This window comes from Mustela putorius, unplaced genomic scaffold, assembly GCF_011764305.1.
Source record: "Mustela putorius furo isolate JIRA1106 unplaced genomic scaffold, ASM1176430v1.1 tig00003962_pilon_pilon_pilon, whole genome shotgun sequence".
Classification (NCBI taxonomy): Eukaryota; Metazoa; Chordata; class Mammalia; order Carnivora; family Mustelidae; genus Mustela; species Mustela putorius.
This window is the reverse complement of record NW_025422106.1, coordinates 19,471,383-19,499,172: the sequence shown is the minus strand read 5'-3', so window position 1 is coordinate 19,499,172 and position 27,790 is coordinate 19,471,383. Positions and strand designations below refer to the sequence as shown.

The 27,790-nt window shown below is 51.2% G+C and overlaps 1 protein-coding gene across 3 annotated transcripts in view; it reads left to right on the top strand.

The window, feature by feature from the left end:
- The window catches only part of RAB11FIP4 (RAB11 family interacting protein 4), a 117,238-nt gene that overhangs the window by 33,243 nt on the left and 56,205 nt on the right, over positions 1–27,790 (top strand). The window contains exons 2-3 of one of the 3 annotated variants that reach the window (XM_045070392.1): positions 2,991–3,078; positions 4,392–4,480. In XM_045070392.1, coding sequence (XP_044926327.1) covers positions 2,991–3,078; positions 4,392–4,480 — 177 coding nt within the window. Of the gene's footprint in view, positions 1–2,990; positions 3,079–4,391; positions 4,481–14,943; positions 15,027–15,116; positions 15,224–27,790 lie in introns of those variants that run through there. The other 2 variants (XM_013053559.2, XM_013053560.2) reach the window with 2 other exon arrangements.

Here is a 27,790-nt window from a genome sequence, read left to right as displayed (position 1 = left end):
GCTTCAGACCCTGGCTGCAGCTGCCACCACTGGAAACATGTCCTGTGGGCATGCGGGAGACACGGTTTTTAACGAGTGGATGAGACCCCAGCATGGCCTGGGCTTTGGAGCCTGTGGTGGGTAGGGTGGGCGCGAGGGCATCTGCCAGGGCAGTGTTAACAATACGGACGGGAAGAGTAACCTGCAGACGGCACCCTAGTTTCCACGGTGCCCCAACATCCACCATCTGCAACCCAGCCCCAAAGGGGTCTGAGAAAGAGCTTGTCCTTGCCCTGTGATGCTTTACACATTGCTGGGGGTTCCTGGGAGGAGAGGGAAGGTGCCTGACGACAGGCGTACAACCGAGCGCGCGCATGCGCACCTGTGTGCCTGTGTGACCACGGGCGCAGTCAGCGGTCGGCCCCCAACAGAGTGCCCTGCATGCAGGAGGCGTCCACTGAAGGAACGAATGCTTGCGTGTGTGCTCGGGGGGGGGGGTGGCGAGGAAAATTGCCTCTAAGTTATAGGGTAATTCTGGAAAAAAGATCGAGAAGCTGACTTTCAGGTGCTGGGCTGTGGGGGCAGGGGGCAGAAGGGGAACCAGTTTCTTAGGAAAGATAGTTCTTAAGAAATTGGCCATTGCCAAAAATTAGGAAAACATACCCAGAGCTCCTGAGTTTGAAGTCAGTGGCTCTGGTTGAAGACTAAATTAAGACATCTTTACAGAGAACAATTTGGCAACTGTTATCAAAAGCCTTTAAAATTTAGAGGATTTGTAGAACCATTCATATTCAGTTTTTCAACAAATACATGTAAAGCTTCTACTATGTGCCAGTCATGGTGGGTGCTACCATGAACACGGTGGTGATCGAAACAGACATCCTTGGGGCCTGGGTGGCTCAATCAGCTAAGCGGCTACCTTCAACTCAGGTCAAGATCCCAGGGTCCTGGGATGGAGCCCCCAGCATCAGGGTGCCTGCTCTGTGGGGAGTCTGCTTCTTCCTCTGCCTCTGCCCCTCCCCCCACTCCTGCTCTCCCTCATTTGCTCTCTCTCAAATAAATTAAAACAATCTTAAAAAGAAAAAAAAACAGATATATAATCCTTGCCCTCAGGGAGCTTACTTTCTAGAGGGGAAGATCCAAATTAATATAATTATCACATCAAATATAATTACAAATTGCAGCAAATGGTTTGAAGGAAAAGTATAGGGTGCTACAAGACAGGGTAATAGCAGGGTGCACCCTAATTAGATGGGAGTGGCAAGGACAGACTTGTCTCAGGAGAAATATTTAATACAGGTACAAACAGTGACTTGAAGGATGAATCAAGGTCAGGTGATGAATGGGGATGGGGAGAGGACGAGTATTTGAGATCACATATAGTGTGTCCAAAGGCCCTGAGGCAGAACAAAGATTGTTTTGCTTGAGGAGTTGACTAAAGGCCAGTGTGGCTGGAATGCAGTAAGGGACAGAAAGAGAAGGGGATGGGGCAGGAGGGGCTAGATCATATAGGGTCTTGTAGGCCACATTACCGAGTTTTGATTTTACCCTAAGGGTAGTGGGTAGTCATTGGAAGGTTCTAAACAGAGGAAGCGATGACATGATCCACTTGGAGTGGAGAATGAGTCGGAGGGGCTGAAAAGTGGAAGAGGGCAGATGAATCTGGAGACCTCAGCAACCAGGAAGGGAGATGTTGATGTCGGTGACCAACAGGATCCCAGGGACGATGTGGGAAAGAAGGTGACTTGAGGACGTGGTGTTTGCGTACGGATTGGATGTGCATGAGAGGGAACAGTCCAGGTGATGCCAAAGAACTACATGGCAGGCAGGAAAGGGAGGGAAGGAGGGTGTGGCCGGGGAGTGGGCCATTTCAGTGAGTGGTCATGGAAGAGGGGCGAGTCCTTGGGACGGCTGGGGTGGCTAGGGGAGAAAGCAATGAGAAAGTCAAGGATCTGAGAAGCCAGAGGGGCGACCGGTCATCCACACGGCTGTAGAAACCCCCCAAATCAATGATAACAACAAGAGGAAAAACAGAAATTGCCCAACTCTTCGGGGTGGTTAGGTAAATGAGGGTTTATCCACGGGGCAGTGGATCTGACAACCGCTAAAAATATGGGTGGTACCTCGGGGCGGTATGGAAAGGTGTCTGATAAATGCTGGGTGGGAGAGAACATTCCAAACATCAAGAATGGCATGGCTGACTCCTTTGGGCTAAAAAGCCTTACTACAAACTTTATTAATTTTGTTTAACATTTAATTGAAAAAGAACAGAAAAGTGCACCGGCCACAAGCAGAAGGCTCTGTGGGTTTCAGTGTGTGGCCAGCACCCAGATCGATCGATAGAAACGCCCTTGGTTTCCCCCCGCACCGCCCCCTACAAACTTCCACCAATGTAGCCACAGTCTGGACCATAATTGGTTTTGCCTTCAATCTTATTTGATTTGTCATTTAAAATTCTTAAGGAATGTCTACAAATGTGACATAATTATTTCCTCCTTGTAGACAGAGGGGAATTTGACCAAGGGTCTCTCAGAACTACAAAAAAAAAAAAAAAAAGTGGTTAAAACTACGTGTTTTAAAGCAAAGGAAAGTGGGAAACAGCAGGGTTTGATTCATTCTCTTTTCTGGAGTTTCCACAGGAGCGTGTACTATTTTCGTAGGAAAGAAACCACTGAGTGGGAAACAGCGGGGTTTGATTCCCTTCTCCAGAGTCTCCTCGATGAGCGTGTACTATTTTTGTAGGACAGAAACCACTAGGTTAAAAAAACATCAGAGCACTGACTTTCCATGAGCCCAGCTCTGTCGGAGGCTCCCCGTGCTGTCTGTGGACCTCAGCAGACTCGAGTGAGCCCACCGCTGTCTGGGGCTTGGTACTGAGCCCAGCATGCAGGGTGGGGACCTAGAAGAGGACCTCTGGTGTCCCTCCCAAGCAGCCTCCCCAGTCAGCCTCACCCCAGCTCCGTGAGCATCTCGGGGAGGACCTCACACCTGTCCCTCCTTCCCTCTCACAGGTGGAAAAACTTGTGAAATACCTGGATCCCAACGACCTGGGGAGAATCAACTTCAAGGACTTTTGCCGAGGGGTGTTCGCCATGAAAGGTGAGAGCTTCATGGGAGGGAGTCTCTCAGGCTCCTGTCCAGCTGCAGAGGCTGGCCTGACTGGGGCTTCAGCTGGGGCTCCTCCTGGCGGTGCTGAGGAGAAGGATCCGGGGCTCCTGCTGCAGCCGCAGCCATGCAGGGGCCGTGTGAGGGTCTCTGAACCAGTGGGACGGTCACTTCCACCCTTCCCGTCGTCTGTCCCACGGAGAAAGGCTCCCGATTGCTTTCCTTCCTCCTTGTACCCTCCTCCAGGTCACCTCCCTCCCGGATGACCAAACCGTGGGCAGAGCCAGACACCCATCTTCTCTTCTTTTCCCTTTGTTTCCTCCCCTCGCTTCCCCGCCCCCTTCCTCCCTCCCAGCTCTCCCCCTTGAAGGAGCAATATACCATCCCTCTCTTTTCCCCAGTTCAGAGGCAGTTGTGAGAGAACCCCAGGCATCAGAGGTCACTCGTGGCCACTCTTACCACTAAACTGCTTGTCTGGAGAAAGTGGCTGAGGTCGCCAGCCAGGTGGGCTGGGTCCTCTTCGGAGCTTTCCGGCCACCTGGGAAGGAAGCCATGTTTTCCTGTCAGAATGAGCCATTCTCTGTGGGGGAAGCTAGGGTTCTTGGAGGGTGGGAAGGAGGCAGGAATGACGTCCTTGAAAGTGGGGTGTGATGCAAAGGGAGCTGAGAGGTTGGGAGGGGCTGGCTGCACATGGCCCCCTTAAGGTCTTCCGAATAGAACGGGCTGGAGGACCACCACCAACCACACCAGTGTGTTTCTACACCAGTCGCTTTGCAGGTTTGACTGCCTTTATCTGAAAAGATACCGGGGCATTTGCTCAGAAACAGTGGAGGGACGCCACCTGTGTAACCGAGTCAGGTAGTGCCATCCTGAGGATGACCCTCTCCTAGATGTCCTGGAGGTGGTAGGGCCATTGAGGACCCCAGGCTCAGGGGAATGTGTGCCTTTGGTGCCTCTGTGAGCCAGGCAAGGAGTATTGCCTTATAGCCCTTCCTCCAGGAAGGCCTCCTTGATTCTCTTTGCACCTGACCTGCCTTCTGCATTTGGGACTCTCTCTTTCATGCATTCTCTGTTGGGGTTAGTCCCCGTGGGAGAATGCCTGGAGGGAGGGACCTGTCTCTGGTCCCCCCATGGAGTCCTGGCCCAGCTCCTCCATGGCCCAGTGCTCCATCTCTGCCTTGGAAAGATCAGCTGGTCTCTTGGAGGTTTGGGCCCTGTGCCTCCCCCACAGCCCTTCTTACCCAAGGCCCAGGAACCAGAAGCAGAGCTGCTGAGGCCCTGAGCCTGCGCTGTCTGTCTGTCCACAGGGTGTGAGGAACTGCTGAAGGATGTGTTGTCGGTGGAGAGCGCAGGGTCGCTGCCCTGCACACCGGAGATCTCAGACTGTGTGGAGCAGGTAAGGGGGCGGAGGCCCAGGGGAGGAAAGGGGAGGAGGAGCCTCCGGAGGGCCCACCTTGCCCTTTCTGATCTTCCTGCCTTTGCTCTACTTTGTTGTGTCTGGAAGACTGTTTAAGTTCAAAGTCAAGAAGTAGCTTTCGGAACCTGAGCAATGAAGCCCCTTGGGAAGCCACAGCAAAGAGGGTAGGGACCAGGGGTCCTCCCAGAGCACCTTTATTCCCCACCCTTGGGTTCTAAGGGGAAACTGAGTCCCAAGCAGGGAAAGTGACAGACTTGAGTTCCATGGCAGATGGGACAACAATTTTTCTCTTTTCCCCTGTGTTGCAACCCACAGAGCCAACAGACCCCTGAGTGGTTTTCCCCCAGACAGTCTGGCAGTTCTCCAGCACTAGCCAGGGGCCTAGCAGTTCCTTCCGCTGAGTACCAGAGTTAGGGCAGACCCTGGGCTCAAGGACGCAGCCCCACAGGACTGCCCCATTGGAAAGGCAGCCACAGATGGGGGTCCCAGGCTCTCCGCACCTGCACTGGCTGAGCACAAATGTGGGGATTCCCACAAAGCCCCTCAGGTTCCGGAACTCACTGGAACAGCTCCCAAAACTCAGGAGCACACTGTGTTTGCCATAATTAGTTGATTATAAAGGACACGACCCAGGAACAGCTAACTGGGAAAGACGGGAAGGGCAAAGCATGGAGGCGGGCCGTGCAGAGACCCATGCCCTCCCCACCCCCGCCGCCTTCCCAGCACACCAGCACGCTCACCAACCAGGAGCCCTCCAAACTTCGATAACCCCATAGGCGGCCCCTCTTGCCTCCCAAGGTGGGGTTGTGGGCGAGCTGGACATTTCCACCTCCTAGTTACACGTGGGTCTTTCTGGTGACCAGACCCATCCTGAAGCTCTCTAGGGGCCCCACTGGTTCACCTCTTTAGTAGGAACTCAGGTGCATTGGGGAAGGGCTCCTCATGCATGACAAAAGACACTCCCATCTCTCAGGAAGTTTCTAGAGCGTTAGGAACTCGGTGCTAGGAGTGGGACAAACACCACAGTCTCCGGGGCTCTTTTTCCTTTATCCTCACCTAATGGGTTTTTTTTTGTTGTTTTTTTTTTTTTTTTTTACTATAAAACTTTGAATTCTTTTTCCAAACACACATGGCTACATCCTACAGATGGACACAGGTTAGGGTTATCGTGTTGACAGTCACCAAGCACCCTTCTGGGCAGGACACCTTGGAGCTGGAGGAGGAGTATCTTGATTTCCCATCCAGGTCAGCTCAAAAAACCTTTTATCTGCCTCCCGTTGGTGTCTTGTCCGGACCCTCCAAACATAAGTATTTTCTGCAGCGGAAGGAGGTCCAGGACCCCAGAGGTCACTTTGGCTGGGTGGTGGGGTCAGGGTTGGCACTGGATCAGTGGGAGTCCTCACAGAGGACCACAATGCTGGGGGGTTGGGCAGCAAAATGGTGTTGATGAAGTTCTAGAACCTAGGTGAGGTTCAGTGGGCTGAGGTCCGGAGCCGATGACCAAGAAAGAATTCTTGAGACATCTTTGGTGCAAAATGGTGGTTTATTAAAGCACGGGGACAGGACCCGTGGGCAGGAAGAGCTGCTGCCCCGGGTTGTGAGGGTAGGCATGTTATATACCTTGCGGTTGGGGGAAGGTGAGGGGATGGGAGGTTTCAACAGAGTTTTCACATGTTAAGAAGGGCCTACAAGGTGCCGGGGGGAGGCCTTGCCCTTATGGCTTGATCAGTGTCGTCTTTAGGTCAGGCATTAACATCAAGATAGTTGGGAGATTCTTGGTGGGGTATTATGATCCTGCTATCATTTACATTCCCTTCTACCTCAGCCTCCTCCAGTTTATGGTGGGGAGGGAGACATTAGGGCTTCAGGAGCTGAGTTATTTGCCTCTGGAAATTTGTGATATTGATAAGGTAACCTCCCTGTTTAGGTCTCTAGGACATCTGTAGAGCGAGGGAGATTCCTGTTCTGCAGGATTGCGATCCCTGCAAGTGAACTATTTATCGTTTTATGGCGGTCAGGGGTGCCGGAGGAATGCTACACATATGGAGGGGAGCGGGTGAAGAGGGGGTGCGAGGCGCCAGCTCTTGCTCTGTCCTCAGCCAGCCTCCTGCTCCCTCATCAGTGTTGGAGAAGCCGAGGCTCAAGGGCAGCAGAGGCCAGAGCCACGTCCCAAGTCATGGGGACAGGACCTCCCACACAGAGACCAGGCGCCTGGCCCCCAAGGACGAGTGATGAGAGGTAGACCCCACGCCTGCCTCGACAGGCCAGTGGATGTGGGGTGAATATGCATTTGGGCCCAACTAATGGGACGGTGACCAGGATCAGGGCAGAAGGCCTCCCGCGTGGGACAAATAACGAGCATCCCCAGTTTTTCAAGTGGGCCCTTGCTGAGCAGGAAGGCCGTGGGGTCACTCAGGGCTGGGTCCATACCCCACTGGGGCCCCTGACTAGGTATGCAAACCAGACACGCTGCCTCTGGCACTCCTCTGGGCCTCAGTTTCCTTAGCTATAAAATGGGGCTGGCCATGCCTCTCTAGGGGACCTGTGGAAATCAGTGAGAAAATACTAATTTTCTAATCAGCTAATACATGAGGCCTCCCTTCCTCCCCGTGCTGTGTCGTAGTGGTTAGAACCAGAGTGCCATGCTCATTCTACTTTACCCTTGGATACCGGCATTTCATAAGTCTGTCAAAAGAGAGGGCTGCCCGGGAGGAGCTGGAGGGCAGAGTAGAGCGGGCCAGCCCCCCCGCCCAGTGTTGCCAGAGCAGGTCCTGTTCCTGTAGCACCAGGCTGCTCTCTTGGCCCCCATGTGTGGCCGTCCATGCTTCTGGAAGAAACGGTAAAAATAGACCCAGAAGCCTTGGGCTCCAGGATGCTGCTTTTGCTTTTGGCACAATGCTGTTTTCCAGAATACGAAATCTGGAGGTTTGAGGAAGCAGGAAGAACATGCCAGTTGAACCTCAGCACCCCTGCCTGGTTCCCCTTGTTTTCTGACTCAGGACCTTGCCTGCAGATGTGTCTTCATATCCCTTTGTTGCAGCCCCTCTGGGGTAAGCGCTTCATGCCATCCATGTAGGTTACTTTGAGGTGGCTCCGCTGGCCGGAGCCTGGAGAGGGGGCCGGATGCACTAGGCAGCCTTGTTCTGGGGCATTCCAACCAGGCAGCTTAGTGGACCTGGTCTCTCTTCCTTACAATGGGCTCCCTAGTGATGGTTGCTGGGGGGAGCAGGGGGGTCGGGAGGAAGACGGGTCAAAAGCCAGCCGGCAGGGCCTATGGGCTCCTGCAGGACCCCCGGCCTCTGTGATGGCAGTGAATCCCCTTCCTGGCTCAGCCTTCTGGAATGTGCAGCTCTGGGCTCCATTGGGCTGACCACTCGCAGCTCCTCAGGTTGGGGGAGTTGACAGGGCCAGCCTGGGCAGGTCTTAACCCTAAAGACTGGGTCTTCGGCACCCTGCGGTGTCCCATCTGTCCCCTAGGGGTCAGCTTGAGACCGACCAGAACCTGGATCACTCAGGCTTCCAAAGTGCTACCAGAGACAAAAATAAATGCCGGGGTGGTTTGGGAAGCCTGTGGGGAGGACACAATGATGGGACAGCAGGAGCTCCCCCTCCTCTCCTCAGGGTGTAGGGGTCTGGATGGGGAGAGGGTGTAGGCAGGTGGAGAGCACCTCCCACTCAACAGGGCCGTGAAATGAAAGCAGAGCCCACAGACGCTGTGAGAGCCTGGGCCCTTGGTCATTCTCCCTCGTGGGCTGATTAATAGGGAACCCCATAAAATGAATGGGGCGCGTCAAGCTGCCCGCTCCTGTTATGAAACTGCCACGTCCGTGAATGATGTCACCAGCCAGTCAGTCCCCAAGCGAGGAAGTCACTCTTGATGCCCCCACAGCCAGCTAGCCTCGAGTCCCCTGATGCCCACTCACCCCCTTGCCCTTCTCCCACGGCTGCCTACAGCTCTCCTCACTATAGGAGAAGGCTGGGGAGCCTTCTCCTCTCCAGACCCTTAGCCCAGTGCCTCAGCATCTTCCTAAGGAGCTGCTTGGTCTCTCCCTTCGGTGACCCCTCATCACCAGTGGGAAAAACTCAGCTCGCACCTGCTTCTCCAGCCTCATCTCTCAGCACCCCGAGATTGGTGACACCCAGCTGTTCCTTATTTTATGAAAAGGCCAAGTTCTGTCTTGCCTCCCAGATGTTGCACAAGTTTTGTCTTTCTCCTGGGATATCCTCCCACGCCCTATCCCGGGGCTAACTTCTACTCATCGCTAAGACTCACACCTCCTCTAGGAGGCCTCCCCTGGTTCCCTCTGCCTCAGCCTGTCTGCCCTCTCCCCAGCCTGGAGGAGGACCTTCCCTGAGCTTCCTTGAGGCCTTGGGCCTTAACCTCAGCCTCCACACCATTTTCACCCTGTGGTGGCAGGGCTCGCTTGAACTGACCTTGTCTCTACATCGAACACAACATTATTCATGGTGCACAGAGCGTTTCTCTAAGTATTTCCAGATTAGAAATCTGAAAATGCTGTATCAAAGGGTATGCACGTTTGTTTGTTTGTTTTTTTTAATAGATGTGTCCAAATTTTTCTTCTAAAAAGGTGATACCGATGTATTGCCCGACAGCAGGTGGGCCTGCCCATCACCAAGCCTTAGCTTTCTCCTTTGGGGAGTTACCGGTTCATAGTCTTTGCCCATTTTCCTTTAGTTGGTTTGTCTTTTCCTTATTGATTGATAAGACATTTATATATATTCTGAATGTTAATCTTTATGTATTTTGCTTGTATTTTAGTCTTGTTTTGGGCATCTTTTATGGTATAGAATTTTAAAATTCTTAAGTAATCATTACCCATCCTTTCATGCTATTTTCATTTGATGCTTCTCTCTCTCAAGGCTATAAACATATCCCCCTATATGGTTTATTTTTCCCCCCAGTACTTTTAGACAAAAGATCTTATTCTTAGCTCTTTGGTCCCCTGTGGCATATTTTTGGTTTTGCTGAGGATGTATTCATCTGGTATTATTTTCCAAATGTTGCCAGTGGTTTAAGCCCCTCCTGTCAGATAATCCCACTTTCCCCACTCACTTGGGATTTCACCCTCTTCTCATATGCTAAATTTCCTTATCAACATGGTTTCTTTCTGGACTCTGGTCTGTTCCATCAGTCTGTCTGTCTGTTTATTTCCGAGCCAAAACCAGTCTCAGCTACCATTCATTGCTTCATAGTTTGATATCTGCTAGAGACAATCTACTTCAACCTTCTTCACTTAAAAACGATTTTTGTTATGCTTACACATTTTCTCTTCCAGAATACCTTTTTTGTTTTATTTATTTATTTAAAGATTTTATTTATTCATTTACTTGACAGAGAGAGACACAGTGAGAGAGGGAACACAAGCAGGGGGAGTGGGAGAAGGAGAAGCAGGCCTCCTGCAGGCTAGGGAGCTCGATGTGGAGCTCGATCATAGGACCCTGGGATCATGACCTGAGCTGAAGGTAGAGGCTCAACAACTGAGCCACCCAGGTGCCCCCTTTTTTTCTTTTAAAAAAAGATTTTAATTATTTATTTGTCAGAGAGAGGGAGATCACAAGCAGGCAGAGAAGCAGGCATAGGGAGAGGGAGAAGGAGGCTTCCCGTCGAGGAGGGAGCCCAACATGGGACTCCATCCCAGGACCCTGGGATCATGACCTGAGCCAAAGGCAGACGCTTAACCAGCTGAGTCACCCAGGCATGCCCAGAACACTCTTTTTTGTCAAAATCTGTTAAAAACCCTGCTAGAGAATTTGTTTGAAATGTGTTCATCGACTGAAGGGAATTGGCTTCTTTGTAATATGGAATTCTCTTTCAGTATATCTATGTTTAGTCTGGCTTTCTTTTGTGCCCCTCAGAAAACTATTACAATCTTCTCAAATAGGTTCTGCACCTTTCTACGTAGGTGACTATATTTTAGAGTCTACTGCTGTTGTTACTGCTGTAGACTCTGTGCCATGACAGATCCCCAATGGCTACGGCTAGCGTGTAGGACAGCTTTCGATGTTGGGTGTTGATCTTGTCATGCCCACCTTACTAAACCCCCTCATGAGTTCTAATAGCTCACTTACATACTCTTTCTCAATCTTATGCTATCTAACAAAGTAGTTATGTTACTTTTCTGCATAAGTTTAAATAGCTACATAAGATTTCATCACATGAAGACAACCAAATTTATCAGTTCCTTATTATTGGGCATATACATATATATATATATATACACACACATATATATATATGTATATACATATATATATATATATATATATATATTAACCTAACTGGGGGGATTAACAAAGGCAGTGTCATCATCATTCTAAACAGAGCTAAACAGTTCCCCATAGGAGCAAACACTGCTTTAGTGTAAGTCTGAGGTTGGCAGACGACAGTTCCTATGGGCCCAATCTAGTGGGCTGTTTTTGTAAATAAAGTTTTATTAGAACACATTCATCCCCATTTGCTCACCTCTTGTCTGGGGTTCTTTCACAGTACAGTGGCAGAGTTTAGTGGCTGCCACAGAACTGTATGGCCCACAAAACCTAAAATATTTACTATCTGCCCTCTACAGAAAAAGTCTGCCAGCCTTTGGGATAAAATCTGGTAAGTGAAACTATTTTTTTTTTTTTTAAGATTTATTTATTTATTTGAGAGAGAGAGAGAGAGAGGGGCACACACGTGAGCCCACGAGCCAGGGGAGGCGCAGAGGGAGAAAGAGAGAGAATTGCCGGCAGACTTCCCGCTGCTGGAGCCCAGTGCAGGGCTTGATTCCATGACCCCAAGATCATGACCTGAGCCAAGATCAAGAGTTGGACGCTTAAGAGACTGTGCCACCCAGGTGCCCCAGAGTGGAAACTATTTTATCAAAAGGGCACTAATCTTAAAATTTCCAATACTTTGGCCGAATTCCTTTCCAGAAGAGTTGTTTTCTTTACCCTCCCATCAGGATTGTGGCAGAGTCCAACTACCCTCTTGAAACAGGATGTTAACTGTTTTCTCAAGTCTTTCTAATTTGAGAGGCTAAAAAGATTAGGATTGCTCTGTTGAATTAAAATACACTTGAGGGCTGCCTGGGTGGCTCAGTGGGTTAAGCCTCTCCCTTCGGCTGGGGTCATGATCTCAGGGTCCTGGGATCAAGCCCCACGTCGGGCTCTCTGCTCATTAGAGAGCCTGCTTCCCTCTCTCTCTGCCTGCCTCTCTGCCTACTTGTGATCTCTCTCTGTCAAATAAATAAATAAAATCTTAATAAAATAAAATACACTTGAACTTGGGGCATCTGGCTGGCTCGGTTGGTATAGCATGTGACTTTTGATCTCAGGTTTGTGAGTACAAGCCCCACATTGGGTGTAGAGATTACTTAAAAATGATAGCTAAATAAACAAACAAACAAATAAAATGCAATTGAACTTCTTCGGTTACATTTATTGGAGTTCTTTGTTCATTAATTTCCTGCCCACATTCTTCACCGTACTTTCTATATATGTATTCATTTTCATTGATTTGTAAAAACTAGAAATGTTACATTTTTGGATAAACATTACAAATATTCTTTTAGCTTGTCGTTTGTTTTTAACTTTGTTTATGGCAACGGATTTGCACTTCTTTTTTAGCTAACTCATCCGTCTTTTCCATTATAGCTTTGGCTTCTTGTGTGATGCTTAGAAAGGCTTTCCTACCCAAGATCGTGGAACTATTCTATTTTAAATATTTATCTATTTTATTTATTTATTTATTTGAGAGAGAGAGTGTGTGTGTGCACACACGTGCGAGGTGGCAGGGGAGAGGGAGAGAGAAAATCTCTAGCGGACTCTCTGCTTCGCGTGGAGCCTGATTTGGGGCTCGATCTCATGACCCTGATATCATGACCTGAGCTGAAATCAAGAGTTGGATGTCTTACCAACTGAGCCACCCAGGAGCCCCTATTCTATTTTATTTTTACTTCATGTATTTGTTTTTTTGTTTTGGTTTGGTTTCTTTTTGTTTTCTTTAGAGAGAGTTTTTTTTTTTTTTTAAAGATTTTATTTATTTATTTGTCAGAGAGAGAGGGAGAGAGAGTGAGCGAGCTCAGGCAGACAGAGTGGCCGGCAGAGGCAGAGGGAGAAGCAGGCTCCCTTGCCGAGCAAGGAGCCCGATGTGGGACTCGATCCCAGGCCTCTGGGATCATGACCTGAGTGAGCCGAAGGCAGCCGCTTAACCGACTGAGCCACCCAGGCGTCCCGAGTATTTGGTTTTTATATTTAAAATTTTGATCCATGGAATTAACTCTGATGTCTGGAGTGAGGTAGGGATCCAGCTCTCCTTGCTTCCCGTCTACCCCTTACCCTCCCTCCGGTGCCCACCTCACCTCACAGGAACCGGAAGCTCTTTGCAAGGTGATGCTGCAGCGGTCCCCTGGTGGCAAAACAAAGGGGGTTTACTGGGCCCCCAGACTGTAAGCCCCGGCCCAAGCTGGCCCTTCTGCTCATCCTCGGAAGGAGCTTTGCCAAGCCTCCGTCTTGCCAGGACAACTGTTAGAAATCTGCCCTGGGCTTCTCTCTAGACCCGGCCCCGGGGAGCTTAAGCCCTAAAGGTCCATGGGTATCCTTGCTTAACTTCATCCATCCTGAGGCAAATGTTTCTAAAACCTCTTGTGACAATGGCACTTTTAAATTCTAAAAATATTTGTTCTGAGAAACAGCGCTCTGATTCAGCTGTGCCGGTGCGAGTGTGGGTGGTGCCGTCGTGCTGGCGCTGATGTGGTGAGGGCGGAAGGGGGTTCAATGGCTCGGTGGGGGAGGGGGAGGGTTGGTGTGATTTTTTTTTTTTAAGACTTTATTTAAAAAAAAAAAAGACTTTATTTTTTTATTTGAGAGAGAATGAGAGAGAGAACATGAGAGGGGAGAAGTCAGAGGGACAAGCAGACTCCTTGCTGGGCAGGGAGCCTGATGCAGGACTCGATCCCGTGACTCCAGGATCATGACCAGAGCCCAAGGCAGCTGCTTAACCAACTGAGCCACCCAGATGTCCCTCGATGTGATTGATCCTTTCTGCTTAATATGGCCACAGTGTTTTTCCTATGTTCCAATAGCCCCCTCCTCTTAAAGGAAAGACTAATTTGCTTATCCCAAGCCCATGGGTTCTGTAAAAATAAAAGATCCTTGAGTCATATCTTGGGGAAACACCTGAACTCTGGCTAGAGCAGAAGTGGCTGGGACAGAAGCTGAGGAGATGCTGAAGGCCCTTTTGTTTGTTCCCTCACCCTGGTCTGTACCCGGCCTTCTGCCTCCAGCCATCCCTGCCCTAGGAAGGCTGGCCTGCGCCCGCCCAGAGCACTGGCTTCCCAGGACACTCCTGGGTTCCACCTCCTGCCTCACCCCGCCTCGCTGCTCAAGTTCCCACTTCCCTTTAGAACCTAGACTCACAGCACCTGAGCAAACACGGGAGAGAGGCCACTTCCTTCCCCTCTCGAGAGGGCTTGGTTGGATTATTACCCTGGAGGAGATGAACCAGTTTTGCATTGGACTTTGTGACTCAGTTTCAGCATTATTTCTGTCATTGACACCTGTGGATCTCTCCCGTTCTCCTTTGAAGCAGCTGTCCCAGCCTGCTGCTCCCTCATTAATGAGTTAAGTGGGTTTTTGACACAGGTAACTATGGGAAGACACACACACACACACACACACACACACGTTAGTTCTCAGAAGCAGCCAAGTCTAAGCCGGTGGTTCTCAACCCTGGCTGCACCCTGGATTCATGGAGGGGGCTGTCCAACCCACCTGCCAGAGGTCCTGATTTAATCAGCCCGGGGAGGGCTCCACTCATCTATGCTTACAAGCTCCCCTAGTAATTCTAATGCACGCCCAAATTTGAAGACCGAGTGTCCAAACTAGGAGATCTCAAACTTTTCTGCAAATTATAATTTCCTGGAAGTTTTTACGATTCTGGATGCCCAAGGTGCCCCTCAGACCGGTCAACACAGAACCTCAAGAGTGTTGCCTTTTCAAAAGCTCCTCATGCAATTCCGGGAACCCGGATCCTGGATCCTGTAACGTCCCGGCTCCAGGTCTGCTCACACCCACACGTCCCTCCCCAAGGACAGAGTGTGGAGGTGGAGTTGGGGGGAAGAGTGTTTCAACTGTGACAGCGGACAGTGGGGCAGCACATGAGCTCAACAAATGCCTGCCGCCCTTTCCCAGGTGGCCACCTCTGGGGAAACTGGTTTGGGATTGCGGGGCCCTGCTCTGAGGCGTCTGTCTGTCCTCCCCAGAATCAGGCTGCCTGGGGGCTCAGGCATGGGGAGGGAGCATTCTTGAAGTCCAGTGAGGCATGACTTTGTTTTTCCAGAGAGACGCCCTGCCTGCAAGGGCCCGCAGGGCCTTCTGGGTCAGCGGGGCTGAGGGTGGGGGGTGGGGTGGTCTACCATGTGCCAGAGCCTACCATGTGCCAGAGGCTAACTAGGAATCTCAGTAGAGACTTCCTCATCGGCTGCCCTGGGGAGAAAACTGCGAGCTCAGACTCCTGCTGCAGAAGGTACAAGAACAGAGACTAGATTCCTTTAACAAAGACCTAGCAAATTTGCTTTTCCTCCAACTTTTTATCTCGAAAACTTTTCAACTTCAGGAAAGAAGTTAAGAGTCGTGCCACTGAATGCTGATCTCTCCAGCTCCCTAGATTTCGCCAGTTGTTACCATGTTGTGAACATTTGCACTCCCGGCTCCTGGGTAACTGTATGTACTTTATTCATGTATTGCTGGACTGTTTCAAAGTTAGCTGCAAAAGTGCTTGGGTGGTGCATTTGGTTAAGCCTCTGCCTTCAGCGCAGGTCACGATCTCAGAGTCCTAGGATCGAGTCCTGTGTCCGGCTCCCTGCTCAATGGGGAGCCTGCTTCTTCTTTTGCTGCTCCCCCTGCTTGTGTTCCCTCTCTCTCTCTGCCAAATAAATAAAATCTTAAAAAAAAAAAAAAAGAGTTAGTTGCAGACATTGTTACATTTCATCCTTAAATACTTGACTGTTCCTAAGAGCAAGAATGACCTTGACATAACCACAGTGCTGGTTTCCTCCCCTGTGGGAAATTTCACATGGATGTCATATGTTATCTATATAAATTTCATATTCTAATTGTCCTGATATTTTTGTAGCTTTTCTTTTTTGATCTCGTGTGTAATCCAGGATCATGCATTACATATGGCTGTTCTGTTTTTTTCAGTCTCTGTTAATCTAGAATAGTTTAACAGCCTTTCTTCCCATCTAAGTACTCACTGGGCCTGACCCATGTAGCTTCCGAGATCAGATGAGATCAGGCACGTTCAGGGTGGTATGGCCGTAAATAGCCCCCCCCCCTTTTTTTGGATCTTGGACATTTGACATTTTTGATGAAGTCAAGCCGGTTGTCCCAGAGAATGCACTCAATTTGCATTTGCCCATATTGGTTATCGAGCCCTGTGGGGCAGTGCGGTTTAAATCTTAATTAAAACGGGGTGAAGGGAGGGGAGTTCTACTGGGTGTCCGCTCCATATGCATTTAAGGTGTCTATCCTTGGTGCCCTCTCAACCGGCCTCAGTATTGCCAGCTGTAAAGCAGCCAGCCAGTGGGGTGTAGAGAAGATCGGGGGGCACTATGGGGCACAAGTGTTTGTCTGCAGGGCAGAGCGTCCGCCCCTTGGCACCCGACCCCAGAATCAGGAGACGGTAGCAGGCCTGCGTGCTGTGGAGGTGAGCTGTGGGCCTCATGGTTGTCTCCACAGTACACCATGAACCTGGGCCCTGGGTGCAGCGTGAGGAGACAGGGGTCCCTGCTGGTGCTGCCGGCCACATCTCCATCCTCTCTGGGCTGCTTTCCCCCACGGTGAGATGAGGCCCTCAGAGTGGGCATTGTTTTCTCCCAGAGAGCCAGGCTGAAGAGAAAATTATAAAATGGGGCTGATGAGAGAAACTCCTGGGTCCTTCGGGGGATTCTGTGAGCCAACGTGGGAAAGAGGTGTGAGCCCCTAGGACACTGCATGGCATTTCCCAAGGCTCCCGTGCGTGGGTGGTCTCAGCCATGCTCCAGGCCCCGGGGGGCATCTTCGGGGAAAACCTTGTCAAACTCTGAATCAGGATCCGTACATCATCACATACACTTCCAGGATAAGAGGGAAGACTTCTGAAATAGTTTTACTTTGCAGGTTGCTTGTTTGAGTCCTGCTCCTCTAACAGGCTCCTTCATGTCCACTTTCCTCTGCCATGTGGCCACTTTACGTAGGATATTACTATGACTGTTGTTTTATTCTTTGTAAAGATTTTATTTACTTATTTGAGAGAGAGAGAGCAAATGAGGAAGTGGGGGAGGGGGGTAACAGGGGGCTGGAGGAGTAGGGGGAGGGGGAAGCAGTCTCCCCGCTGTCTTGGGGCTGGATCCCAGGATCCTGGGATAATGACCTGGGATGAAGGCAGATGCTTTAACGAGCCACCCAGGTGTCCCTTATTGCTACTTTACTATAATAAAATATAAGCAATGTCCATTTTAATAATAAAACTGGTCTTGGCTGAGGACAGAGAGAAGCAGGGAAATTTGAGGCCAGGGAGGGGCTTCGCGGGATAATGTGATTTTTGCCTCTTCTCACGGCTGGCGTCAAGGAAGCTTGGTTCAAGCCCCCCTTTGTCTGGGGGCTGCCCTAACTTGCAAGGACCCCTTTGGGCCAGATCCTCCAGGCACTGTTAATTGTCACTGAGGATTCTCTGAACCCCGGGACAAGCTGAGGTTTGAGTCAGTCGGGCTGAATGCGAACTCCACATTCCCACTTTCTCTGTGTGTCACTGGGCAAGTCGCTTCACTTCTCTGAGCCTTCTTCATTTCCATCTGTGTAACCTCCGGGAAGGGATGCCTCACTTCGGGGTATGGTGAGAATGACTTGAAATGATGTTTCTAAAGGGTCCTGAAGAGAACAGGGCCCCCAGTAAGTGGGAAGTTTTCTTTCTTTCTTTCTTCTTCTTCTTTTTTTTTTTTTGAAGATTTTACTTATCCATTTGAGAGAGGGAGAGAGAACAAGCACAAGTAGGGGATGAGCAGAAGGAGAGGGAGAAGCAAACACCCCACTGAGCAGGGAGCCTGACACGGGACTCCATCCTAGAACCCTGAGAGCATGCTCTGGGCCAAGGGCAGATGCTTAACTGACTGAGCCACCCAGGCACCTGCCGGGGTGGTAGTTTTCTCAGTATGGCTCGGCATTCTGAGGAGGGATCCTTGAGAACACAGGTGACACAGAGAATTTCCTTTCCTTCCCTTCTCTCTCCCAAAGCCACCACTTGCCTCCAGCTGCACCCACACATGGTGCCCTCTTGGGATGGCAGATGACATGACCCTGCTCTGACAAAGGCCACATCTGTGCCTGAGCCCTGGGTCCCAGGACCTCTCGCCCGCTCCAGGACAAGCCCCCATGCCTGCAGCGCGAGGGCTGCGCCCCCTCCCAGATTATTTCCACTCGCATGCAGCTGATGTAATAAATAATGCCCACGGAGGGCGAAGCGGGGTGGGGGGGGGCAGAGCCCCACCTGACTCTATGTTCCTTCCCTCAAAGGCCCTCTGTGAACCCACTTTCTCATCTCGCTTTTTCTCCTGTCCCTCCCAGCCCTGTCTTGGCTCTTCCTTTCAGGGTCACCAGGGACTTCTGTCTGGCCAAATCCAACAGTCAGGTCTCATGCTGATTTTACTGGAAGTCTCAGCCAGCCAACGTGGCACGGCTGACCTCCCCACTTCTCAAGACCTATCCTTCCCTCCATTCCACTGGTTTCCCTCCTCCCCTTCAGGCTGCTCCTCCTCACTGACCCTGGCTGGTTTCACGTCCCCGTGGCTCCACAGAGGTGGGGGTGGGCCTCAGGTCTGAGTCCTCGCTCCTCTGCCCTAGCTTGTCTACATCCACATCAGGTCCTGGAGCTCTAAGTGCGCTGTTTCCCATGGGCTTCTGACAGTGTCTCCCCATCGAGTTGGCCTTTGGATCCAGACTCCTGGATGTGGCCGCGTCTGACGCTGAACGCTTTGTCTTCCCCGTCCTCTCCTGTCAACCCTCGGAAAGGCTCCCCCAGCGGGAAATGGCACCGCCGTCCACCTGGCTGCTCCGTCCAAGGACTGGTTAATTTCTCACCACCTGTCATCTTAGCATAAAATCCCAAATCCTGACATTCCCTGTGGCCAACAGCTGTCACCGCTGCCCAGATCTTTCGCTTCGTCCCTCCCACACTTCCCTTGATCCTTGCTGTTCCAGCCACGCTGGCTGTTTTTTGTTCTCAAACACCCTAAGCCCGACTCTTTCTACCTTTGTCTTGCTGTTCCTTCTACCCAGGATCTTCGACCCTCAAGTCTTGGTACAGCTGCCCTCCCATCCTGTAAGTTGCAGCAAAAACATCACCTCCTCAGGGAAGCCTTCCCTGACTGGTCATCTCAGGGAGGTCCCTCCATACCCCTGTCCCCATCACTGTCCTAACATCCCGTTCATTTCCTTCAGAGCGTGCACCACTGTTTGCCACAGGCTTCATTGTCTGTGTGTGTCTTGTCTGTGCTCCCCTCTTCCCCCCCACCACCCACCCCAGGATGTGTCTTCACTGGGGCTTAGACGGGAGTTGAAAGGGAGGCGACCGGTTGCTGTCTCTACTGCTAGTAGGAATCACTTGGGGGCTTCACAAAATGCAGCCTCTAACTCAGGAGGTCTGGGCTTGACCTGATTCTGCATTTCCTACCAGCAACCAGGATGTTGGCGACACTGCTGGTCAGGGATCACACCAACGGTACCTTTGGTAACTCTTGGGTCCTTCTCCCCTTATCCCCCAGCCTTCCCCTTAAATGCCCCAGAAATAGGAAGAAAGACCCTGCATTGTCTACCCTCCCTTCCCTGCACCCTCCACCAGCAGCCCTTCTTGCTAGCCAGCACTGTCAACTTGTCACCTCTGCAGGCGCTGAGGCCCCCCTGGCTTTCTGTCTCCGCATTTCTGCTATGGTGACAGACAAGACAGGAGTCTTTGCCAGGAACTGTGCTGTCGTTTGGTTTCTGTCACGGTTCTGTTTTCTCTCTGCATCTTCTCCTTAAGGTAGATGCCTTGGGAATGCTGAGTCTGCCAGAGGTCCCCAGCCCGGGAAGGACAGCTGACCTGGCTGGGATTAAGGAGGCATTGTGGAGTGTTCTCTGAGCTCTGGTTTGGGGAACAGGCAGGTCGCGGCATATCCGACCAGTCCTGGAGGCCAACGTTAATTTAAACTTGGGGAGAGGGCTGCCTGGGTGACTCAGTGGGTTAAGCCTCTGAGCCTTCAGCTCAGGTCATGATCTCAGGGTCCTGGGATCGAGTCCCGCATCGGGCTCTCTGCTAGGCAGGGAGCCTGCTTCCTCCTCTCTCTCTCTCTACTTGTGATCTCTCTCTGTCAAATAAATAAAATCTTAAAAAAAAATAAATAAAATAATAAACTTGGGGAGAACATGGGCTTTGGGGTCTGAAGTCCTGGATTTGAATCCTGACCCTGTCATTTCCACCTCCACCACTAGTAACTGGTGTCTTCTTCATAGGCTTATTGTTAAAATGAGAAATGAGAATCCTTGGAGAATAATAGTTCAGTGTCTAGAAAATGCTAGAGTCTCTCAATTCACAGTGCATAGATTATGAGTCATGCATCATAGATTGAATACCTTTCACCCCAGGATTGCTGAGAGTCGCAGACAAGCAATGTCAATGTCCAGGCATCCTTCACACCTGCATCCCATAACCAGGCTTCTACACAACTAGCCAATTCAGCCCCTTGGGGCATCCCCAAGAATTGGGCCCACCCTGTGTCAGATCCTTGTGCCTAGGCAGGGAGGGCCTGCTGCCATTAAAAGCATCCCTGCTGAGCCCAAGGGTAAATGCTTAAACACAGTATAGGAGAGAGAAATCGCCATTCCCATCCTTATCATTGCTATACTCCGTTTCCTGACCAGGACAAAAAAAATGACTGAAATTAATAAGACCCATCATCAAGTGTGATTCTTGAGATGGAAAGGCTCTGTGGGCTCTGTGGATGCATTGGGAGTCTCAGCCTAGTTGACAGTTCTCCCCAGGCCCCTTGGATGATCAGCACAGGATGGATGGGTAGGAGGAGCACTGAACACTCTCTGTATCTAGTTGGCCAGAGGGGGCCCCTTTGACTATAGGGCCTGGGACGTTAAGCATCTTCTCAATTCTGTGACTTTACATCCAGAACCCGTTTCAGAGCAGCTTCTTTTACCAGACTCGGTCTGGTCTTCTTCTGGGGCTGTGAATGAGTATTCTTGCTCTTCTCAAGGGAATTTATAATCCAAGCTGAAAGGATCCCTGGAGATGGGCGGGAGGACTGACACCCAGGCCAGGCCTGTTAAGGACCTTTATCTGCGGCGGCAAACATCACCTGATGCCCAGCAGGTGACCATCCCTCCCCTTGGGAACAGTGATCTCCGGGCTCAGCTCGGTGATATGGGAGAAAGGCATCCTGAGGACATACCAATCCCAGTTCCTTTAGATGTTCCCTCCGGTCAGAAAGCACTGTTGCATCTTACCTCCTTGGAAATACCTCTTCACGGACATTTGTTTTTTATTCCCTTACAGTTTGTTTTTACTCCCTTGCTCAGTGTAAGGCCACCCTAGGCAGGAGATCGCTTCAACTTCGCTCCAGTTGGGTTAGGAAGCTTCCCCGATTTGCCATCTCCTTGTACCTTTAATCCAAAGCCTTCTTTTTAGGATTTTGCACCAGAAAAAAGTCTGATGAAATTATTTTTTCTGATTTCATCATATGATAAGAGTTGTAATATGATCCCTGGCTTTCCCTTTTTTGTCTTGATTGTTAGAAAGTTTAGAGCTGATGGTGAATCAGTAACTTCCAGTTTAATGACTTACCTCCTTTTTCTGTATGGTTTATTTTTATTTGATTAGTTTGATTGGAATGTCTCATAAATGATTTTATAGGCATCAAAAAAAATTCAGATTTAGTAAGGAGTGCCTTTTCTGTCCTGCCCCATTGCTCCTTCACAATGTATTCCATAAACTTCTATCCCTTTTTTTAAAAAATATTTTTATTTATTTATTTGACAGATCACAAGTAGGCAGAGGCAGGCAGAGAGAGAGGAAGGGAAGCAGGATCCCCGCTGAGCAGAGAGCCCGATGTGGGGCTTGATCCCAGGACCCTGGGATCATGACTTGAGCCAAAGGCAGAGGCTTTAGCCCACTGAGCCACTCAGGTGGCCCTAAATTTCTACTCTTAAAAAAGAAAAAAAAAGGTGTCATGGTGGGGGGCATTTTGGCTCTGTTGATTAAGTTTTCCAACCCCATTTCTGGTCAGGTCAGGACCTCAGGGTCATGAGATCCAGCCCCACATGTGGCTTGCCCTGGGCCTGAAGATGGTTTAAGATTCTCTCTCTCCCTCTGTCCCTCACCCCTGCCAGTACCCTCTCTTTCTCTTAAAAAAAAAAAAAGTAAGGAACAACTTACTCCTTAAAAAAAAAAACCAAGGAGAATGATTGAAACAATCATTCTAAGGAGGGGGAAGGAACTATTGAAACAGAAGGAGCCCCCCCCCCAACACTAGGGAGAAATCTGCAAACATCTTAAGGGTGGGGGAGAAGGGGTTTTCTTATAGGAAGGGGAGTAAACCAAGCCAGAAAGAACCAGGTATGAGGCTGTGTGACCCTGAGGCTAGAGTAGATCCAGGAAGGATTCAGCCTGAGGCCAACTGTGCTAGGGAGGGCTGTTAAGAAGGGACTGCACAAGAGCTCAGGCAAGGACAGGCCAGAGTTTCACAGACCTTGGGGGAGGAAGAGAAACCTGATCTAGATTTAATGAACAAGTACTTTGCTCTGATGGATGGTAGAGACAAGCAGTTCACCACAATGAACCATGCTGGTTCCCAGGTTTTCCTAAGTCTAGACCACGCTGTCCCCAGGAGCAGGGACCAGCCACATTGATTGCTCTGTCCTGCCCAGTTCTGGGCCTGATTAAGTTACTTGATTGTGTTTGTTGACCGGCTAAATGAGGCCCTTCCTGGAATCAGAAGGAACATAAGGCAGCAGCCCTGGGGTGGGAGTTGGGCAGGGCAAGGCCCCTGTCTGCCTGTTCCAGAGCCTGGCCTCCCCACAGGAAACCACACTCCACCGGCTGCCTGGACCCTCTTGCCTTACCTTTTTCTGTTTCTATGCCTGGACCCTCCCTGCTCCCTTTGTTTCTCTCTATGTGTGTCTCTTTCGACTGTCCCTCTGTCTACCTTTGTCTCTGTTTCTATCTCTGCCCCTTTGTATCCAGTCTCCCTCTCCTTCTCTCCCCATCCCCCTGACTCTTGTCTCTCCGTCCCCATTCTCCCGGCCTTCTGCTATCTCCAGTCCAGCCCAGGAGGCCATCCAGTTGGACCCGGCTCCCAGAAGGAGCCCAGCGCAAGGGCTGGGTAGGGGAGGGACAGATGGAGTGTCACCCAAGCACAAGCACTTGACCCGTCTCATCTCTAATCACCACTCCCACCCTGATCTGCCCACTTAGACCACCCCGGCCAGGTAGGTACTCTTACACCCATTTTACTGATGAGGAAGCTGAGGTTCATGCAACAGTGAAGCTGCTTGCCCAGGGGCTCAGACCACCAGTGTCCAGAGACAAGGTTTTGTTTGTTTGTTTGTTTTAAGATTTTTATTTATTTATTTGACAGACAGAGATCACAAGTAGGCAGAGAGGCAGGCAGAGAGAGAGAGGAAGGGAAGCAGGCTCCCTGGTGAGCAGAGAGCCCGATGCAGATGAGGGACTCCATCCCAGGACCCCGGGATCATGACCTGAGCCGAAGGCAGAGGCTTTAACCAACTGAGCCACCCAGGCGCCCCAGAGACAGGGTTTTAATCTGTACCTGGCAGATCTCAGAGAGCAAGTTCTTGGTCCACTTTTCCAGAGGCTTCTCAGTTCTTTTGGGTCTCTTCCCTCTGCCCTTCCCCCAGGCTGGGGGAAAGGACCAGAAGGACGCATTTGCCCTGAGGGGTTTACATGGTTTCAGAGGCAACTTACCGGGAACACCTGCATAACTTTTATCCAAAAGAATAAAACTCAGCTTCTGGAGGCTGAGCGTGGCCTCTGAACTGGGTGTGGGGGGGGGGGGTGCAGGAGGCAGGTGTCACAGAGTCTCCCCATGTGGGGCTGTGCCTGGGGGCGTTCCAAGGTGTTCCTCAGAAAGGGGATGTGCTGCAAGGGAGTCTGGGAAGTGCTTCCAGGAAGATGAACCAGCTTCTTGGCTGCAGGACTTCTGGAAGCCTTTAAAATGTTCCTGTGTGCCTCTATGACCCCCAGCAGGAGATGCAGGCAGTTTGCCAAACTTCTTTGCTCTTGGAACCCTTCGTGCACCAACATCTCTGTTATAGAAATGTGGAACTGACTGGCTCTGTGGGTAGCCCAGGGTGTGGTGTGAAACATCATCGTGGAGTAGCTGCCACTTCTCCACCTCCCCCCCACCCGGAGGAACAAGCATGTGGCTATGTGATAACAGTGTAGGGTTTGGTTGGCAACTATTACACAGGGACCAAAAAGCTTGTGACCACATATGTAGGCATGTGTGAGTTTGGTCCCTCTATCTACTTGCTCGGGTTATTGTGCTACACAATTTTGAGGGGAACTGTTCTCACCATGGTCCATGAGAATGGCAATCTGGGAGTTGTGCAGTGTACAACCTGTGAAGCTAAACATAACAGTTCTAAACCTGTCTTCCAACATGATTGTCTGACAGTTGCAACAGCCTCTTTGTTAACTTCCTGTTTCCTATCTGCCACCTCTGATATCTCCTGCATCCTTCCTCGGTGTCACTTCTCCAGTCCTACGGTCCTCCAGGTCCCTTTTCCTCTCAGCCACATACCAGCAGTAGTACCCTCCACCCGTTCAGGGGCCCTAGAAGTGGAGCTCTCCCTCTGAGATGAATGGGCCTTATCATCCTGGGCAAATCACTTAACCTCTCTGGGCCAATATCCCCGATTGCAAAATGAGACTAAAATACTTCCCTGTGAGTTATTATTTTCTTTATCACTAGATTCTGAGCTTCAGGAGGCCAGGAGCTACATCTTACTCACCTCTGACCCCAGTGTCTGGCATGTACTAGTCCTGGGAATGTTTGCTGACTCAGTGAATGCAGATCACTTTGACCAAGACCCTTCTGCAGCTTCTCCTCTCATGTTTGATTGGGTCACCCAGGATTTCCTGAACACAGCCTGCCCTTCCTTGTTCTAGACCTCCGCCTCTGCTGCTCCCTCCCCTTGAGCCCGCCCCCCTCCGTCTGCTCAGCTGCACCCAGGGCCGTGTCCCCCAACTGGAAGCAGCCACCCTTCCACAGCAGCCCCTCCCCCATGGCCCTTACAGTCACCTCTGTCTGACAGGGGGCTTTTTTATGTCCCAGTAGGCCTCTTCTGTTGTCTTACGCAGAGGAGAGGTGGGCACTTCCCTGGACCTTCTTGGGATTCCCAGAGCCTGTGTGGCACCAGGTATAGGGCAGGGCCCAGGACAGAAGGGCACAGAATAGACTGGAAATTGGTGGCGGCCACTGTGCTACGTCTTCCTTCCCAGCGTCTCCCAGCCCTCTCTGGTTCTCTTCGTGAACAGAAGAGCTCCTGAGCTCTGGACCCTGCTGCCTCTCCAGACACAGGCAGGGCTGGGCTGGGACGGACCAGTTTGCTAACGACTGACTTGTGGGTGTGGGGGTAGCGCCCTTCAAGTTCAGGTTTGGGGTCTTTTGAAAAAAAAAAATCAACTTTTGGGCCTGGTGGAGAATCGAGTACGTTGGAGACTGAAAATGCTTAACTCAGGTGGTGAGTGGTCAGTGGCTGCTGTCCTTGGGAGGAAGCAGTCGAACTTCACACTGAGAGCATGACATTGGGGTCAGAAAGACCTCAGTCTGGATCACAGCTCCACCCTTTCCTAGTGAGACTTTGGGCAGGTCATACCTCTCTCAGAGCCTCACTTTCCTGTCTGTATGATGGTCCAGGTGCCATCCTCAGGCTCATTGTGAGGATTCAGGGAGATAAAGGAGAAGCTGTTGGCATTAGTTAGGATGTGTTGCAGCCTGACAGTGAGACAGAGCCCCAGAAACATTGGTGGCTATAAATATTACTACTTCACTTCTATTTTCTGGCAGAGAACCATTAATTTCTTGGAACCCTTCGTTTCCTCTTGCCTTCAATGACTGGCACTGGCAGGTGGCTTTCTCCCTGGGACTGTTTTTTCACAGAAACAAGATCGTGTGTATGTTTCATGTCACTTTGCAGGAGCTATCACACACGACTAGTAAGGAACAGCATTGCTGTGAATGCTGGTGGGGTCCCATGCTAAGCCCCCAACCCCCAACCAATAACACTCACACACACAACCCCCCCAAACCCATGGTCCCTGTACCCACACCCCTGTATAGACCCCCACTGCCCACAGACCCCTCTCTACCCATAGACCCCATCATCCATGGACCCCCACCTCCCGAGGGCCCTACCAACTGCCTCCCATCCCATACAGATCCCCACCAAGTTCACAGCCCCCACTACCCACAGCCCCACAACCCTGCAACCCCCATCTGATAAATAACTTTAAGGCCATTTGCCACAGAGGAGTGGGTGCACAGAGGAAGCAGAAAAGCCCCTCCCTGCCACAGGCCTGGCCTTTGATTCAGATCATCCCTGTCCACACCTCCATCCTCCCCACAGATCCTTCAGCCAGTCCCTAAAGCACACTGAAAGATAAGGACTACCACCAGCGGGCCAAGGATGGCTGTACTCCAGGTGGTCAAACGTGGCATTTAATATGCTAACATCCCTTAGGACTGTCCAATAAGGTGATAGGACTTGGCCAGGGAACCCCTTTCTGTCCCTCAGGAGTGTCCTATGGGAACTGTTGTTCCCAACATTCTAGACCCTTCCTATGCAAAGTGTAGTCCATGGCTATCACCTGGGAGCTTGTTAGATGTAGGGAATCAGGAGCTAAGCCAGGACCTGCATTGCAACAAGATCCCAGGCGACCACCCACATGCTCGAGAGAGTCTGGTACACACTCTCAAGGCTCACCGGTACTTGGCCGAGGCTGCACATTGGAGACTCAGCGGGGAAACTTAAAAACAAAACAAAACACACTGATGCCTGGACCCAGATTTCGTTGGTCTGAAGTTTGACCTGGATGTGGGGAGCTTGAAAAGCTCCTCTTATGATCTTAACGGCAGAGTTTCAGTAATCACGGCTCCTGGTCACCGTGCTGGGCCCGTAAGCTATTTTCTCACTTGTGTTTGTGATCAAGGCTTGGTGAGGGGAAGGGGTGAGGTTAGGGGGGCTGCTGGCCAGTGCTGGAGGGATGAAGGTCAGAGAGGGTCTGCTTGGAATGTGGCAGGGAACCATTTGAGCCTTGGAACTGCCCCCAGTGAGGCACAGGGAGAACAAGGCACTGTCCCAAGGTCCAGGAGCCAGCTGGTTGCAAAGCCTGACCCAGGACTCCGCTTCCTAACACCGATGCCAGCCGGAGTCTGGGCTCTTATACTCACCACCTGCACCCCATCTCCTTGAAAATTCCCCTTCCAAAACCTCCCCGTCAGCCTTGGTCTTCACACCAAAACCGTGGCCGGGTTCCAATCAGGAGGCCGCCCCCTCTGCTCGTCCTTTGCTGGCGCTGGCCAAGGACTCCAACAAACTGCCCGTGGAGCCAGTAGAGCTCAGTCCATCAAAGCCAAGAGGCATTAACACGTTGTAAGCAGCGGACCTGCAGTCCTTGAAGTAATCAGCTCCAGCTGAGAGGCAGGTCCGCTGAGTGGAGAGCAGGGGAGGGATCCAGGGGTCAAGGCTGGGTGGGAGCCCCAGCCCTGCTACCTGTCGGCTGTGCTGTCTCACACGGATCCTTCAGCCTCTCTGGGCCTCGATTCCCTGATCTGTAAAGTGGGCACAACAGCGCTCCCCTGCTTGGGACCAGTGAGCCGACTGAGTAGACGAAGAAGTTGACTGCACCTCAGGCACTGCCTGGCACATGGTGGGCACCGGGTCAGAGGTCACCGGGGTTGCAGAGGACTCACAGCCTTGTGCAAGAGGGACACCAGAGGCTTGGGTTCCCAGCAGGCCCAGGCATGGGACACCCCCTGGGGCTGGAACCCCTGGATCCCTCCAGCCCCCATGGGGCAAGAGGGGCCAGGGGCAGCAGAGGCCACCTTTCCCTTCGTCTGCCAGATGCACGGGCTCACTTGTTGTCCTGGCGTGTTTGTTGGCTGCGGGGAGACCTGAGGGGGATTCCCAGGCTCTCTGGGTCATTTCAGTGGCAGAAACTGGCTCCTCTGGCCACCTCACCGTGGG